This window comes from Haliotis rufescens, unplaced genomic scaffold (genome assembly GCF_023055435.1).
Source record: "Haliotis rufescens isolate VD_foot unplaced genomic scaffold, xgHalRufe1.0.p SCAF_15, whole genome shotgun sequence".
Classification (NCBI taxonomy): domain Eukaryota; kingdom Metazoa; phylum Mollusca; class Gastropoda; order Lepetellida; family Haliotidae; genus Haliotis; species Haliotis rufescens.
Window position 1 is genome coordinate 21,169,948 of NW_025963835.1, and position 14,483 is coordinate 21,184,430.

At 41.9% G+C, this 14,483-nt stretch overlaps 1 protein-coding gene across 1 annotated transcript in view; it reads left to right on the top strand.

The window, feature by feature from the left end:
* Positions 1–14,483, top strand: part of LOC124135244 (equilibrative nucleobase transporter 1-like) — a 72,337-nt gene that overhangs the window by 32,029 nt on the left and 25,825 nt on the right. The window contains exons 4-5 of the mRNA XM_048395848.1: positions 662–866; positions 6,827–6,994. Coding sequence (XP_048251805.1) covers positions 662–866; positions 6,827–6,994 — 373 coding nt within the window. The remainder of the gene's footprint in view (positions 1–661; positions 867–6,826; positions 6,995–14,483) is intronic.

The window sequence follows — 14,483 nt, forward strand, 5'->3', positions numbered from 1 at the left end:
ATGATGATGATGATGATGATGATGATTATTATTATTGTTGTTGTTATTAAGGTTGTTATAATTATCATTATTTAAAATATAAAGTTAATATTATAAAATAAATAAGTGAAACCAAAGAGGGTTTGGGTGATCCTGCCACAGTCAGGCTGGTTATGCTCATCCTCAGCTCAGGCCCCCCCCCCACACACACACACACAAGCATGGCGAGCCACTCCATCATGTCGCTTAAGATGGGCATCCACTGACAATGTATTGGACAGTCTCATTAAATTCATTCCATAATCGGGGCGGTCGGGTAGCCTAGTGGTTAAAGCGTTCGCTCGTCACGCCGAAGACCCGGGTTCGATTCCCGACATGGGTACAATGTGTGAAGCCCATTTCTGGTGTCCCCCGCCGTGATATTGCTGGAATATTGCTAAAAGCGGCGTAAAACCATACTCACTCACTCACTCACTCATTCCATAATCTGCATTTCATTATTATTAGTTGTAGTAGTAGTAGTAGTAGTAGTAGTAGTTGTAGTACACTCGTAGAGATAAGAAAGTATCGAGTCAGATGGATATATTAAATTGTTCATCAGGAACCGGCCATTTTGTTATTTTTTTCAAAACGTAACTGCTATTAGACCAAACCATTAAACCAACAAAGCGTTCTGTTACAGCTGTCTCATTTCATCGGTGTCAACATCCAGACCTCCTTCATGTTTCTCACCATTGGCATCGTCCCCATGCTCGTCTCAACCATCGCCTTCCTGCCCAAGACCAAGATCCCCTGGCCCCTCCCACTGGACTACGGCAAGCGCCGCAACCAATCACTGGACGAGACGATGCTCCGGAAGCAGAGGGCATGGCAACGGAGAATGTCGGGTAGAGTACGCCGGAAGTTGACCATAACACGTGATGTCGTAAAATGCTAATGTTTAATATTTGTAATTCCTTTCAGGGAGTTTCAGTCAATTTCGCTTTTACAGTTTCAACTCTCATCCGTGCCATCCACTGATTCTGGGTTCGAATCCCAAATTAACCCTGATTTTGATTCTTGGTTTGTTTGCAACATACCTATGTTCGGATCCAGGAAACGACGTGCTTTCCTCCAACAGTAAAGATAGTCAGTGAGTCATCTAAAAAGGATGGCATACTTGAAGTAACACGTGGTAATCGTTAGAGCCTCGTCCCGTAGCCCGCACTGAGGTAGCGCATGCTGGATTCCAAGTGGCATGCTTAACACATCTCCGGGACCTGTCCCTATGTAAAGCCAGACATCAAAACAGTATCTTGGTTAAACGTTTCTCACAAACAGTTTTTTCGAGTAATAAATGACCTCTCGATGACTTCCTGCAAGAGTGAGTGAGTGAGTGATGTTTTACGCCGCTTTTAGCAATATTCCAGCAATATCACGGCGGAAATGTTCACACATTGTACCCATGTCGGGAATCGAACCCGGGTCTTCGGCGTAACGAGCGAACGCTTTAACCACTAGGCTACCCGACCGCCCCTACTTCCTTTAAGATGTTCAAGATGACACGTGATATAAAGGAAATACTGTTAAGATTAACCCATTGTCTGCTATATGAACACATCCCATTGAAGTAGTTGTACAAAACACAATGTGCGAGTTCTTTATAAAATTGAAACTGTAATTTAAACGAAAAGATAGGGTGATCCATCCTCACATGCTTCCAGTTGTAAATAAATAGTTTTGATTTCTGTGAAAGCGATAGCCACCAGTCTTAAACAGCCTAATACATTTGCTAAATTTTATGCAGAAATAATGAAAGGTTTTGCTCCAGATTAAAACGCCCTACTCTATATTGAACTTGTCGCCTCGGAAAAGGAAAAGATAAATTGATTTTATATAATAATCTTTTTATAAGTTATGCTCTTGAAACGTACCCTACCCTCAGTAAAGCTTATGCTAAAAAACAAATCAAGGAGCATAACTCTGTAAAATGTCAAGTTTTGATGTCAGTTTTCAAACTTTATAGCATATGCACGTATTCAAAAATGTCATATATAGTAGTTTAAGAGAAATTGGTGTTACTGTGCACCGCGTTCAAAAGATAAAACAGAGGTCATAACTCTGTGAAACATGAATTTACTATCAACACATTCATCCCTTTAATATATATGTGGGGGCACGAGTGGCTCAGTCGTCTAAGGCGCCGCGATTCGCTGTGCAGAGTTGTTTCCCTTATACATTATTTCATGAACAGGGGGGAATTGTGTTAAGTTGAGAAGTAAGTACAATTTCCTATGATAACTCTAAAGTACATGTAGTCACATATTAACGGGGGCACGGGTGGCCCAGTCGTCTCAGGCGCCGCGATTCGCTGTGCAGAGTCGCGTCCCTAGGGCACACCAGAAACCTAAGATTGTGGGTTCGAATCCCGGTTCGCCCCGATTCTGTTTCTAGGTTTGTCAGCACCATACCCGTGCCCGTGGGTTTCACTGAAAGGGTAAACATCTGAGACCTGCATCACTTCGGACTTTCCTCCAACATTAAGCTGACACGCCGTGATATGACTGGAATACTGTTAAAAGCGGCGTTAAACCCAACTCACTCACACTCACTTTAATATACATGCTAAATGTCATCCTTGCATCCAGAGTGGTTTCTGAGTAATTCTTCCCCCATTGTCATCATGTGCAAAAGATCAAACAAGGACAATAACTCTGAAATATATATATTTTTTCGATCACGGTTTTCGAAGTCCCCATTGAAGTCTGACACACTGACGGGCAGACGAAACCTAAACCTATATCGTCTTTCTTTTGTAGCGGAGGATTTTAACAGTATATCAAGTAACTGCAGACATGAAGTCGGTCTTGAAGTTGATGGCTTAGGACTAAATCATTTCAACTTTACGTTGATGCTAATGGAAAACATGTCGAGGTTGTCATCCCTCCTGGGTTTGCGGTGTCAGATAGAAACGGCGATTGTGTACCTAAGTATCATGTAGTCAAACGTGACCATAGTCAAAACAGAAGTACGTTATTCATGCATCTCAAAAGGCATAGTCCCCTGGATTAATCACTTAAACCCAAGTCCATTATCTGAACATCATTTTCATTTCTCATTATGTGAAGTTGACGTTCATCGTGAGGACTGAGTCGCCAAGTTGTTTGTTTTATTTGTTTATTTGTTTGTTTGTTGTTCGACGCCGCACGCAGCAATATTTGTTTGCTTAATTTATTTGTTTGTTTGTTCGACGCCGCACGTAGCAATATTTGTTTGCTTAATTTATTTGTTTGTTTGTTTGTTCGACGCCGCACGCAGCAATAATTGTTTGCTTAATTTATTTGTTGGTTTGTTTGTTGTTCGACGCAGCACGCAGCAATATCCCAGCCATATGACGGCGGCCTGTATTAATAATAATCGAGTCTGGACCAGACAATCCAGTGATTCATGCATTGTTTCAACTGACCGACCTCTACTGTTTTCTATTGCATACATGTAGCTGCCGGTTCTCTCCTGCGGGCACGTTCTGACAGAGACCGGTACTGATGTTAGAACCTGCTTTAAATTCCCAAACACTTCTTGGAATAAGGTTCTGTCCATCAGTACCGTTCACTGACACTAGAAGCGCCATTTCATGCACGTGTATAGCCCCAAACTCTGACTTCAACAACCTATTAATAGTTCTCCATAATGCACCAAGACAGGGCACGCAATGCGTAGAGCTCGACGAACACTCGTTTATCCGTTAACTAGAAATGTAGCACTGGTGAACAGATGACAGATAGTCGATATGACGCAGGAAGTTGGGCAATATGTTTATAAAATCGCAATATAAACGTCTGGTGCACATGATTAAAAATGATGCGTCCATGCCAGAGAAACATGTCCAATTTTTTAGCCTAACCATTGCAAGTTGTCCTGAAATGTGCGCATTAATGAGGTCAGTGATTTGTCTGTCGGACAGTGACAAAAGTCAATATATTACAACTGAAACTAGTCTCGGTAGTCCTTGGAACCTACAACGGTAGTCACATGACCCGGGACATATAATCCAAATCCTCTTGGTAATTATATATGGTAATTACGATGCGAGGAAGATAATCTTTTTATCATAAAATGGGGGCGGCCGGGTAGCCTAGTGGTTAAAGCGTTCGCTCGTCACGCCGAAGACCCGGGTTCGATTCCCGACATGGGTACAATGTGTGACCCGACATGGGTACAATTTCCGGTGTCCCCCGCCGTGATATTGCAGGAATATTGCTTAAAGCGGCGTAAAACCATACTCACTTTCTCTTGGAATAATATCGTACATTATTTGAGTGGAGTCGAGTTGAACCAGAAAACAATAACGAGTCACACTGATGTATACTTTGAATACCATGGTAGGGACGTGACTCATCCGTGTTTTCTAGTAAGTATTCTTTCCATTTCAATTGGCGGATGTACAAAAGCTGCATGGTTACTGGACGGGTGGGAACCCCGGGTAGAGATATAGGTCCCCAGCAACCCATGTTGGACGTAAGAGACGACCAAATGGATCGGGTGGTCAGGCTGGCTGACTTGGTATCTCAATTGCGTAGATAGATGCTCACGATGTCAACCACTAAATTGTCAGGTCCAGACTCGATTATTTACAGATCGCCGTCATATATCTGGGATTTTGCTGACGGCGGTGTTAAACAACAAACAAACAAACAAACAAACAAACTATATGGTTTTGGAAGATAGCGGTGAGGACAGAGCAGGGCTAGTTGCCCCGCCAAGTTGTTTGATATAAACTTTGTTTTCCTGACTATAGACCACAGCTAACTGTTTACTTGGATGTGTTGAATGTTTTTGGTAAAGTTTTTGGAGCTGGTAGAAGCATCTAAAATATTCTCAAGGTGTAAATATGCCTTCATTTCCCGTTGACAGAAACTGGATTTGTTCCGATTCAATAATGCATAGTCGGAACGGAATATTCTGATTTTGATTTTTTTTTAAATATGTCATATTGTCTTCTCCTTACGAATCTAAATATCTTGATTTCGCAGGCATTTCAACAATTTATCTAAATCTTTTTCCTGCTAAAGCCGGAATATCCCGATCCCGCAATGCTTTCACTGGCGTTTCTATTTTACCGCTTGACAGAAGTATGGATATCCCGATTCCGCAGGTCTTTCAACAATGTATCTATTTTTTTCTCTCTCTCTGTCTCTCAACAGAAAGACAGCCTCCGTGGTCTAGTGGTAGAGCGTCTGCGGAAGGTCCGGGATTCGATCCCCTGCAACGTCGTAACAAAATACGTTAAAAGATTGTATTTATTGTTACCCTGGCTACGACTGGTGGGCTCGTAGTCAGTATACACTGTATGAGTGGGACATATTTATGTTAAACTATTTCCCCGCTCGACAGAAGCCAGTATATCCCGATCTCGCAGGTCTTTCAACAATGTGTCTATTTTTCCTCTCGACAGAAGCGAGGATATCCCGATCTCGCAGGTCTTCAACAATGTATCTATTTTTTCCTCTCGACAGAAGCTGGGATATCCCGATCTCGCACGTCTTTCAACAATGAATCTATTTTTTCCTCTCGACAGAAGCGAGGATATCCCGATCTCGCACGTCTTTCAACAATATAGCTATTTTTTCCTCTCGACAGAAGCTGGGATATCCCGATCTCGCAGGTCTTTTAACAATGTATCTATTTTTCCTCTCGACAGAAGCTGGGATATCCCGATCTCGCAGGTCTTACAACAATGTATCTATTTTTCCTCTCGACAGAAGCTTGGATATCCCGACCTCGCAGGTCTTTCAACAATGTATCTATTTTTTCCTCTCGACAGAAGCTGGGATATCCCGATCTCGCAGGTCTTTCAACAATGTATCTATTTTTTCCTCTCGACAGAAGCGAGGATATCCCGATCTCGCAGGTCTTACAACAATATAGCTATTTTTTCCTCTCGACAGAAGCTGGGATATCCCGATCTCGCAGGTCTTTCAACAATGTATCTATTTTTCCTCTCGACAGAAGCTGGGATATCCCGATCTCGCAGGTCTTTCAACAATGTATCTATTTTTCCTCTCGACAGAAGCTGGGATATCCCGATCTCGCAGGTCTTTCAACAATGTATCTATTTTTCCTCTCGACTAAAGCTTGGATATCCCGATCTCGCAGGTCTTTCAACAATGTATCTATTTTTCCTCTCGACAGAAGCTGGGATATCCCGATCTCGCACGTCTTTCAACAATGTATCTATTTTTTCCTCTCGACAGAAGCTGGGATATCCCGATCTCGCAGGTCTTTCAACAATGTATCTATTTTTCCTCTCGACAGAAGCTGGGATATCCCGATCTCGCAGGTCTTTCAACAATGTATCTATTTTTCCTCTCGAAAGAAGCTGGGATACCCCGATCTCGCAGGTCTTTCAACAATGTATCTATTTTTCCTCTCGAAAGAAGCTGGGATACCCCGATCTCGCAGGTCTTTCAACAATGTATCTATTTTTCCTCTCGACAGAAGCTGGGATATCCCGATCTCGCAGGTCTTTCAACAATGTATCTATTTTTCCTCTCGAAAGAAGCTGGGATACCCCGATCTCGCAGGTCTTTCAACAATGTATCTATTTTTCCTCTCGACAGAAGCGATGATATCCCGATCTCGCAGGTCTTTCAACAATGTATCTATTTTTCCTCTCGACAGAAGCTGGGATATCCCGATCTCGCAGGTCTTTCAACAATGTATCTATTTTTTTCCTCTCGACAGAAGCGATGATATCCCGATCTCGCAGGTCTTTCAACAATATAGCTATTTTTTCCTCTCGACAGAAGCTGGTATATCTCGATCTCGCAGGTCTTTCAACAATGTATCTATTTTTTCCTCTCGACAGAAGCTGGGATATCCCGATTCCGCAGGCCTCAACCCCAGTTCTCGCCGGTGCTGGTTCAGTCTCTTTATATCTGGTCGGTTGTGTGGTACGGGGTCCATCATCTGCAGACAGCCATGTTTGAGTCCAGGTTCATTGACCTCACCAACCCCGACATCGACGAAGGTGTTGGTGAGTATACAACCACTCAGAACACCTTATGAAACTGTTGACAAACGGCAGTGTTATTACCAATCAATCTAAAGAAACCATATGCAATAAATATTATGGTGTACATCATATACACAAAACATTAGCTCTCGGTTCCCAAGACAAGCATGCATGCATACTGATATTTTAAAATATTTACCTTTTTTCGGATGTAATAGGGGCGCGGATTTCACTTACAGTGCAGAGTTGCGCCCCTTGTCGTGCCGTCAAAGATAACAGATACCGTATTCGACGTAATAAGCGCCCAGGGCGCTCTCAAAATTAGAATGTTATTTGGGTGAAAAGAAAACTTGAGTTGAAAGATAAATTTCGTGGTTTATACTGACAGCCTGAAATGTTTATGTACGACAGATATATTTTTCCAGAATTTAATTGCCCATAATTAAGTGTGCATATAACGCACGAGTGCGTATTATACGCGAATAAATAAGTCTTGTGTTCATTAATCAATCGGAAGGGGTGCTAATTGGGATTGTTCACTAGCCAATATATGAGCAAATATCGCCGTGGGCGTTTATTAGAGCAGGGCGCTTATTACGTCGAATACGGTACGTATATTACTGAAATACTGTTAAAGCCGCGCACGGAGTCACGGATTCGTTTAGTTTCTTATTGTTTAAAGTTGGATCAGTATTTAAACGCCGAAGCACCGGGATGGATTGGGTACAACGTGTGAAGCCCAATTCTGGTGTCCCCCGCCGTTATATTGCTGGAATATTGCTAAAAGCAGCGTAAAACCATACTCACTTACTCAGACTATCCCTAAACCATTTCTCAGACCTGTCTCATTTCATCGGCGTCAGCATCCATCTAACCTTCATCCTCACACGCAACATTTTTCCAAGGTCCCCAAATAAATGCTGCTCCCGTATAATAAATAACCAGTTCCTACATAATCATAGATAGTTGTGAATATTTTTTGTTGGCGGCCGCCCTCTTTCGCTGTCTCAAGTCTCAAGTTGTCTGACCCCCCATCCCCCCTCTCCCACCCTCCCATCCACTACCATCATCACTTGCCAGGACTTCACTCCCCAATCGTATTCCTAAGGGAAACAGCTTTTCCTGCGAAAAAGATTCATTTACAGCGGTATTCTCATTTCATTACATAAGGGATCGCTCCCATCACGCCTCGATTCTGTTATTAGATCTACGCGGTACTTTCGTTTAGGAGAGTTATTTGTATTGGTTTTTGACTACAAGCTCACAGACGAGAGAAGGTCTGTGCTGGGTTTTCGATAGGCAGCTGGAGATGGAGATGGAGATGGAGATCAGAGTATGAATCGTCATAGAATAGAAATAAAACACACTGGATAATCGAGGTCGGTGATCATCAACATGTGGCGATTATTCGCTATTGTTCACCACTTTAGTTCGTTGCATTTATACTGTTGCTATAGTTCTTTTACTTTGGGGGCACGGGTGGCCCAGTCGTCTAAGGCGCCGCGATTCGCTGTGCAGAGTTGCGTCCCTTGGGCATGCCAGTAACCTATGATTGTGGGTTGGAATCCCGGTTCGCCCCGATTATGTTTCTAGGTTTGTCAGCACCATACCCGTGCTCGTGGGTTTCACCGAAGTGGTAAACGTCTGAGACCTGCATCACTTCGGGCTTTCCTCCCACATTAAGCTGACACGCCGCGATATAATTGGAATATTGTTAAAAGCGGCGTAAAACCCAACTCACTCACTCTTTTACTTTAGTTCGTCTCTTTATTCTATCACTTTTAGTTCGTCTAATTTGTCAGCTTTAAATCATCTCTTTAGTTTCGTGTGATATCAGTTGTCCCAGGATGCCTGCGGGGTCTTGTCAAGGAGAAGCTTTTTGTCATGATAATATACCCTATAGTAAGTATTGATCTTGTATTTGTGAAAAAACCCATATGTATTTAACTAACAAAATATTTTTTAAAAACAGTCTCAACACCCACTCACCTTAGGACCGCCTCCATGGTCTAGTGGTAGAGCGTCTGCCCAGAGAGCGGAAGGTCCGGGGTTCGATCCCCGACCGCGTCGCACCAAAAGACGTTAAAAGATGGTACTTGTTGTTACCCTGCCTGGCGCTCGGCATTAAGGGGCTAACACAAGTACTGGTGCACGCTATATAAGGGCAATAACATTGAACGCGACATTAAACCTCATTTCACCTCCCCTCACTCACCTGGAAATGAATGATAATCAATGACGGAAAAAGGAGTGTTTCACGAAATATTTATCACAAACTACAGATTCCAGCATCCTCGGTGATGATGCTCGCCGAACTCGACAGTCGGCAGCAACCTTTGACTACACTGCTAATTTGATCTGTGATCAAAGCTATCTAGTTCATCGTTATTACTCGACCCTTTTTGCCCAAACTCCTCATCAATGTCCAACCCCCCTTCCTCCCATCCCCTATGACCCCACACACTCTTACATCTCCGACCCCCTACGATGAACAGTGACCCCGGCCCACGTGATGCTCTGTGACATTACGCACATAAAATACCTCAAGGTCACTCATCGATAAAACTAAACGAGGGCCATAATTGCTCTCCACCAACTGAGGCGTCTGAGTATGCTGGATGCAGTTATACGCTATCTCCAACCGTATCACTGGGGAAATATGACTAATTTATGACACTGCAAACAGACAATGCTCCATACATTTTATTCATCTAAAAAACGTTAGTCATCTTCCTTCAGTCAATAACACCACCCCCTTAGGACATGATAAGAGATGTTTTTTGACAATTTTTCATTTTTTCTCGACAGTGGGACGCCTTGATGTTGTTTGAGGGACGTCATGTATCTCATTGTGGACGTTATGTAATTTTATTTTTGACACTATTTTGCAAATTGAATAAAAGGTTATCAATAATGGCATGAAAAAACAGACAGCGTTCGGATCCAAAATTAAGTTTGTATATGACCTTGTTGTCGTATGACATAACATTCACATCCGAAACCTGACAGGCATGCCTCTCAAAACATCCGTTCTGCTATCGAAGTGCCTTTTTTAACTTTTAACTTTTTTAACTTTAAGATTTCGTTTTTGTAGTAAGTAGAAACTGAGTGGGTAAATATGAGTCGTACACCTTGCAGATTATGAAGACGTCATCGCCCAGCGTCTTTTGTGTAATGGTCTGTTATTTAAACACGCGGCTTCTTTTTCTTTACATTAAACACTTATCTTGTGTTTCATACTTGATATTGAAATTATACATGGAAACTTTATTACCTCGAGAATATATGGATTAATCAGAAGATCGAGACGTAGTGCAGATATTATAATATAAACTGCCGGACGAAAGGAAGGGTACACACATTGAATTTGACAAATACAATCGTTTTCAAAACGTTACTAGGCTGAAAATAGTCGCTGAAACTCTGCAACGTCATGTATTTTATACCGCCTATGATACCAGCAGCAAATACATCATCATCGAATGACCATTTTTTGTTTGTTTCATTTCTAGCGCAACATGGTGTACTTCCTTTTGCCCAGCAGTGTAGAAGTCAGTAAAACTAGACCAGCGCCTGTATAGCATGAAACTGGGAAGAGATAGTGTAATAACGAGTGCATGAGTGAGTGAGTGAGTGAGTGAGTGAGTGAGTAAGTGAGAGAGTGAGTGAGGAGACCCAATGGCATCCCGACGTCTTAACTGTTATATCGAGAGTTCGAATTGACGGGTTTCCATTTTATATAAAGTTGAGCTGAAACGCCGTTTGATTTTTTTCTTTGGAATAATTGTTCTTGCTTTGTTCTTGTTCCTGAGAGCAGCAGCATCACTCCATCAGCTCTCGCACGTTAACCTTCTCGCACTACCGGATCAATGAGACCGTCACAAATGGCTTTAATCTTCTCGCCAGAATAATGTATCTGATCTGGGAGCGAATGTCTACTACCAACGCCGCGTATTGTAATGGGATGAGGTTTGATAAGCGACAGTTCGGTCGACTAAATGAACAAATTTGGGAAAAAATTTTGAAATGAGAATTTGAAATTTATCGCAAATGTTCAAATGACTGACATTTTTCATTAACAAGAAGAACAAAATTAAACACAGAGCAGTTGTAAAAGGCACGAATGAGGCACCGTTTCGTGATCCAAGATGACATTTGGACCTCTTGGCGTCAATGGTGTCTTGATATCCGCTATATCAAAGGACCTACTTGTACTCATGTCTTCAAAAACATTGATTCCAAAGGTTTGAAAAGAGAAAAACGCCAGCAGTCGGTCATATACACACTGTGATGATTTTAGATCCTGTTTATTTTCAAACTAAACCCCACTAGAAATGGCCAATACAAAATTATAAACGTTGCGTAAACGTTTAACTTCAGTTTCAGAAAGACTGATGACCTTATTTCTACCAACAATGCCAGGTTATATTTGTAGAGTTGAAAATCAAAGTTCAACTGAGAAACGATAGCATGTGTCTTATCTGTCCATATAAATTTGAATGGTGGCATTGTCTGTAACAAGGTTTACGACGGCTATTGTCGATTTTCCAGCCATGAATTTCCCCTTCAGTTCAAGAAATATAGCATGACCTCAATCTTACGGACCTTGCCTGGCGCTCGACATTAAGGAGCTAAAACAAGGACTGGAGTCAGTATACTGTGTCTGAGTGGGGTTTTCATGTTACACTTCGGCATGGTATCTCAGTGGGCTAGCGCTATAAATCGGCATCAGTCCGGACTAGTACAAGCAGCCACACACACACACACACACACACACACACACACACACAAAAAAACAAAAAAACAACAAAAAACACACACACACGTCGCTATACCAGTGCAATAATCTTGGACGCGGCGTTAAACCCAACTTCACCTCACCTCAATCTTACGGCATCATCTAGTCCCTAGTTCGTTGAAGGGGATTTGATGCCGACCGACTGTCATAGCAGCCATATTGACGAATCTATTTATGGCCGTAAAGTTTGTTAATTATTTAGGTAATTTGTTCCAGTTTTCTCATTATATCAAATTTTGACCTTCTTTTGACCATACCCTTAAACGTCCCAAAATGCATGTTTGGCTCTGTAAACTCCACCTCGGAAACATCATAGGATGATACTTTGTTTTGATGCAGAAACAATTGTATTATCAATTCTGACAGCAACGTTGGTATTTAATGGCTGTCCACACATCCGGGTGATAATCAGTGCCACAGCACTCGTTGTAAATTAAAATTGTGTGAATGGTGGTATTGTAAGACATCGTATACGTGTAGCTTTATGTTTGTAAAATTCAAACAACAAAGCTTTAAAAGATTTAGTTCCCTGTCAAATGGAAACTTCAGATCATATTCACCGCTTCTGAAATTTAGAATTTTAGTGGGCTTAACGAACCCTAATCTAGAAAACTTTGAATACAGTATGCCATGTCCGGTTGGCCAGAGACGGTCCGTGTACCTACCGCTCAGATTCGCTGTTTTCTGAAACATCAAACGTGTTTACATTACAGTAAACTACGTTTATAACGAACACGCTTATAACAAACCGGCGGATATAACGAACTGTTTTTTGGGTCACGTACATTTGCTGTATATATGCTGTATATATGCTTATAACGAACTACGGTTATAACGAACTAAAATTTGTGGTCCCTTTGAGTTCGTTATAACCGTAGTTTACTGTATTTATATTTCCCAGTTACTACATGTTGATGTACTGGGGACAAGAAATTTGTCAAAAATGTCGACAACCTAGGACAGGGCAACTACGCTCAAAGGGATTTAATTATGATGATAGGGACTTTATTGCTTTGAAGATTGGTTTACAATGGCGATGATGATCATCATCATCATTAAAAAAATGAGAGAAAAAAGTGATAAAACCATTTCCATAATCAAAAGGGGCACGGGTGGCCCAGTCGTCTAAGGCGCCGCGATTCGCTGTGCAGAGTTGCGTCCCTTGGGCATGCCAGAAACCTATGATTGTGGGTACGAATCCCGGTTCGCCCCAATAATGTTTCTAGGTTTGTCAGCACCATACCCATGCTCGTGGGTTTCAGCGAAGTGGTAAACGTCTGAGACCTGCATCACTTCGGGCTTTCCTCCAACATCAAGCTGACACGCCGTGATATAACTGGAATACTGTTAAAAGCGGCGTTAAACCAAACTCACTCACTCACTCCATAATCAAAATAAACAAAAGACAAAGGGTGTTGATGGCCAGGTCAATTGCGAGTGCGTCTGTTAGGCGAGACTGAAAGCTACTATCGTGGGTTCGAATCCCAGATTCGTCTTGATTAATATGTTTCTAGTCCTCCACCATCAGCTACATCGTCGTAACGCGCCGTGCAATAAGTGAAACGCTGTTCACAGCAGCGTTACATCAAACTCACTCACTCACCCATCATCAAACTACAGGGGATTACACGTTACACGATAACCCGAGAAGCAATTTTGTATTGTTAGAGATATTTAATTTGAGGAACAAAATAAGATAGTCATATCTTTGTAATACGCTCACAGTTAGTTTACCCGCTCACCCCTGAAACGTAAGGTGAAAGGGTTGCCTTAAGTCTTACGCCAAAGCTGTTGCAATACACCGTGCAGAGTTGCGTCCCTTAGGTGCGCCATAAAACTTGGATCGTGGGTTATATTTCTAGTTTGAAAAAAGTCGAACACAGGAATGATCTGGCAAGAATCATAATCGGGACTCGAACACACGATCAGGCTCTTGATAAGTAACTCGTGTCTTGAAAAGGATTAAATGCATCATTGATAATGACTACTAGGTGTCCATCATGGCTCGATTGAGACGATGGCGTGTTTCCAATATGGCCACAAAAGCAGCCATATTCCAATGAAAGTTATCCACTTCGTTATCAGCATAGGTCTGATCATAGCTTGCTTCAGTTACTTGCGTTTGATTAAGATTATGTGACTTTTCCACAAACAAGATGTCATGAGAAACTGCAACAACACATTGGCGACATGTTTTCGGATTTCCTTCGCCAAAAGCGTATTTTGTCAAACAAGGCAAATCGATACTTCGGCAGATCCACTAATGAAGCCGCATCAAGCTGACCCTTTTTCTCTCTCCTTGTCAGGTTGGTCGGAGATGACTTTTATATTCATTTGTAAGCCCATTGATACCATGCGTTAACACTTGAGATCACGGTTGTGTTGAGTAATGACATGGTTCCTGTTACGAACGTGACCGCATACATGTGGATGAATGTTTAGAGAAATACTGTCACGGCACTGTAGCTCACCTGAATAGGTAATCAGCACAAGCAGTTTTATGTTTCCCTGGTATATGTGATTAATGCAGATTAGTGTGTACTGTGCTCGCTAGATACAATGTTTATTCCAAATACAGGATATTTACCATAAAAATAACACAAGCTAAATAACGTCTTGATCGGTCTGGGTAACACTTGACAATTCGTCTTTAAAACTTCATGTTTGAAAGATGGAAAAGTTAAAAGCTCTACAACGCTTCCTACTTCTCAC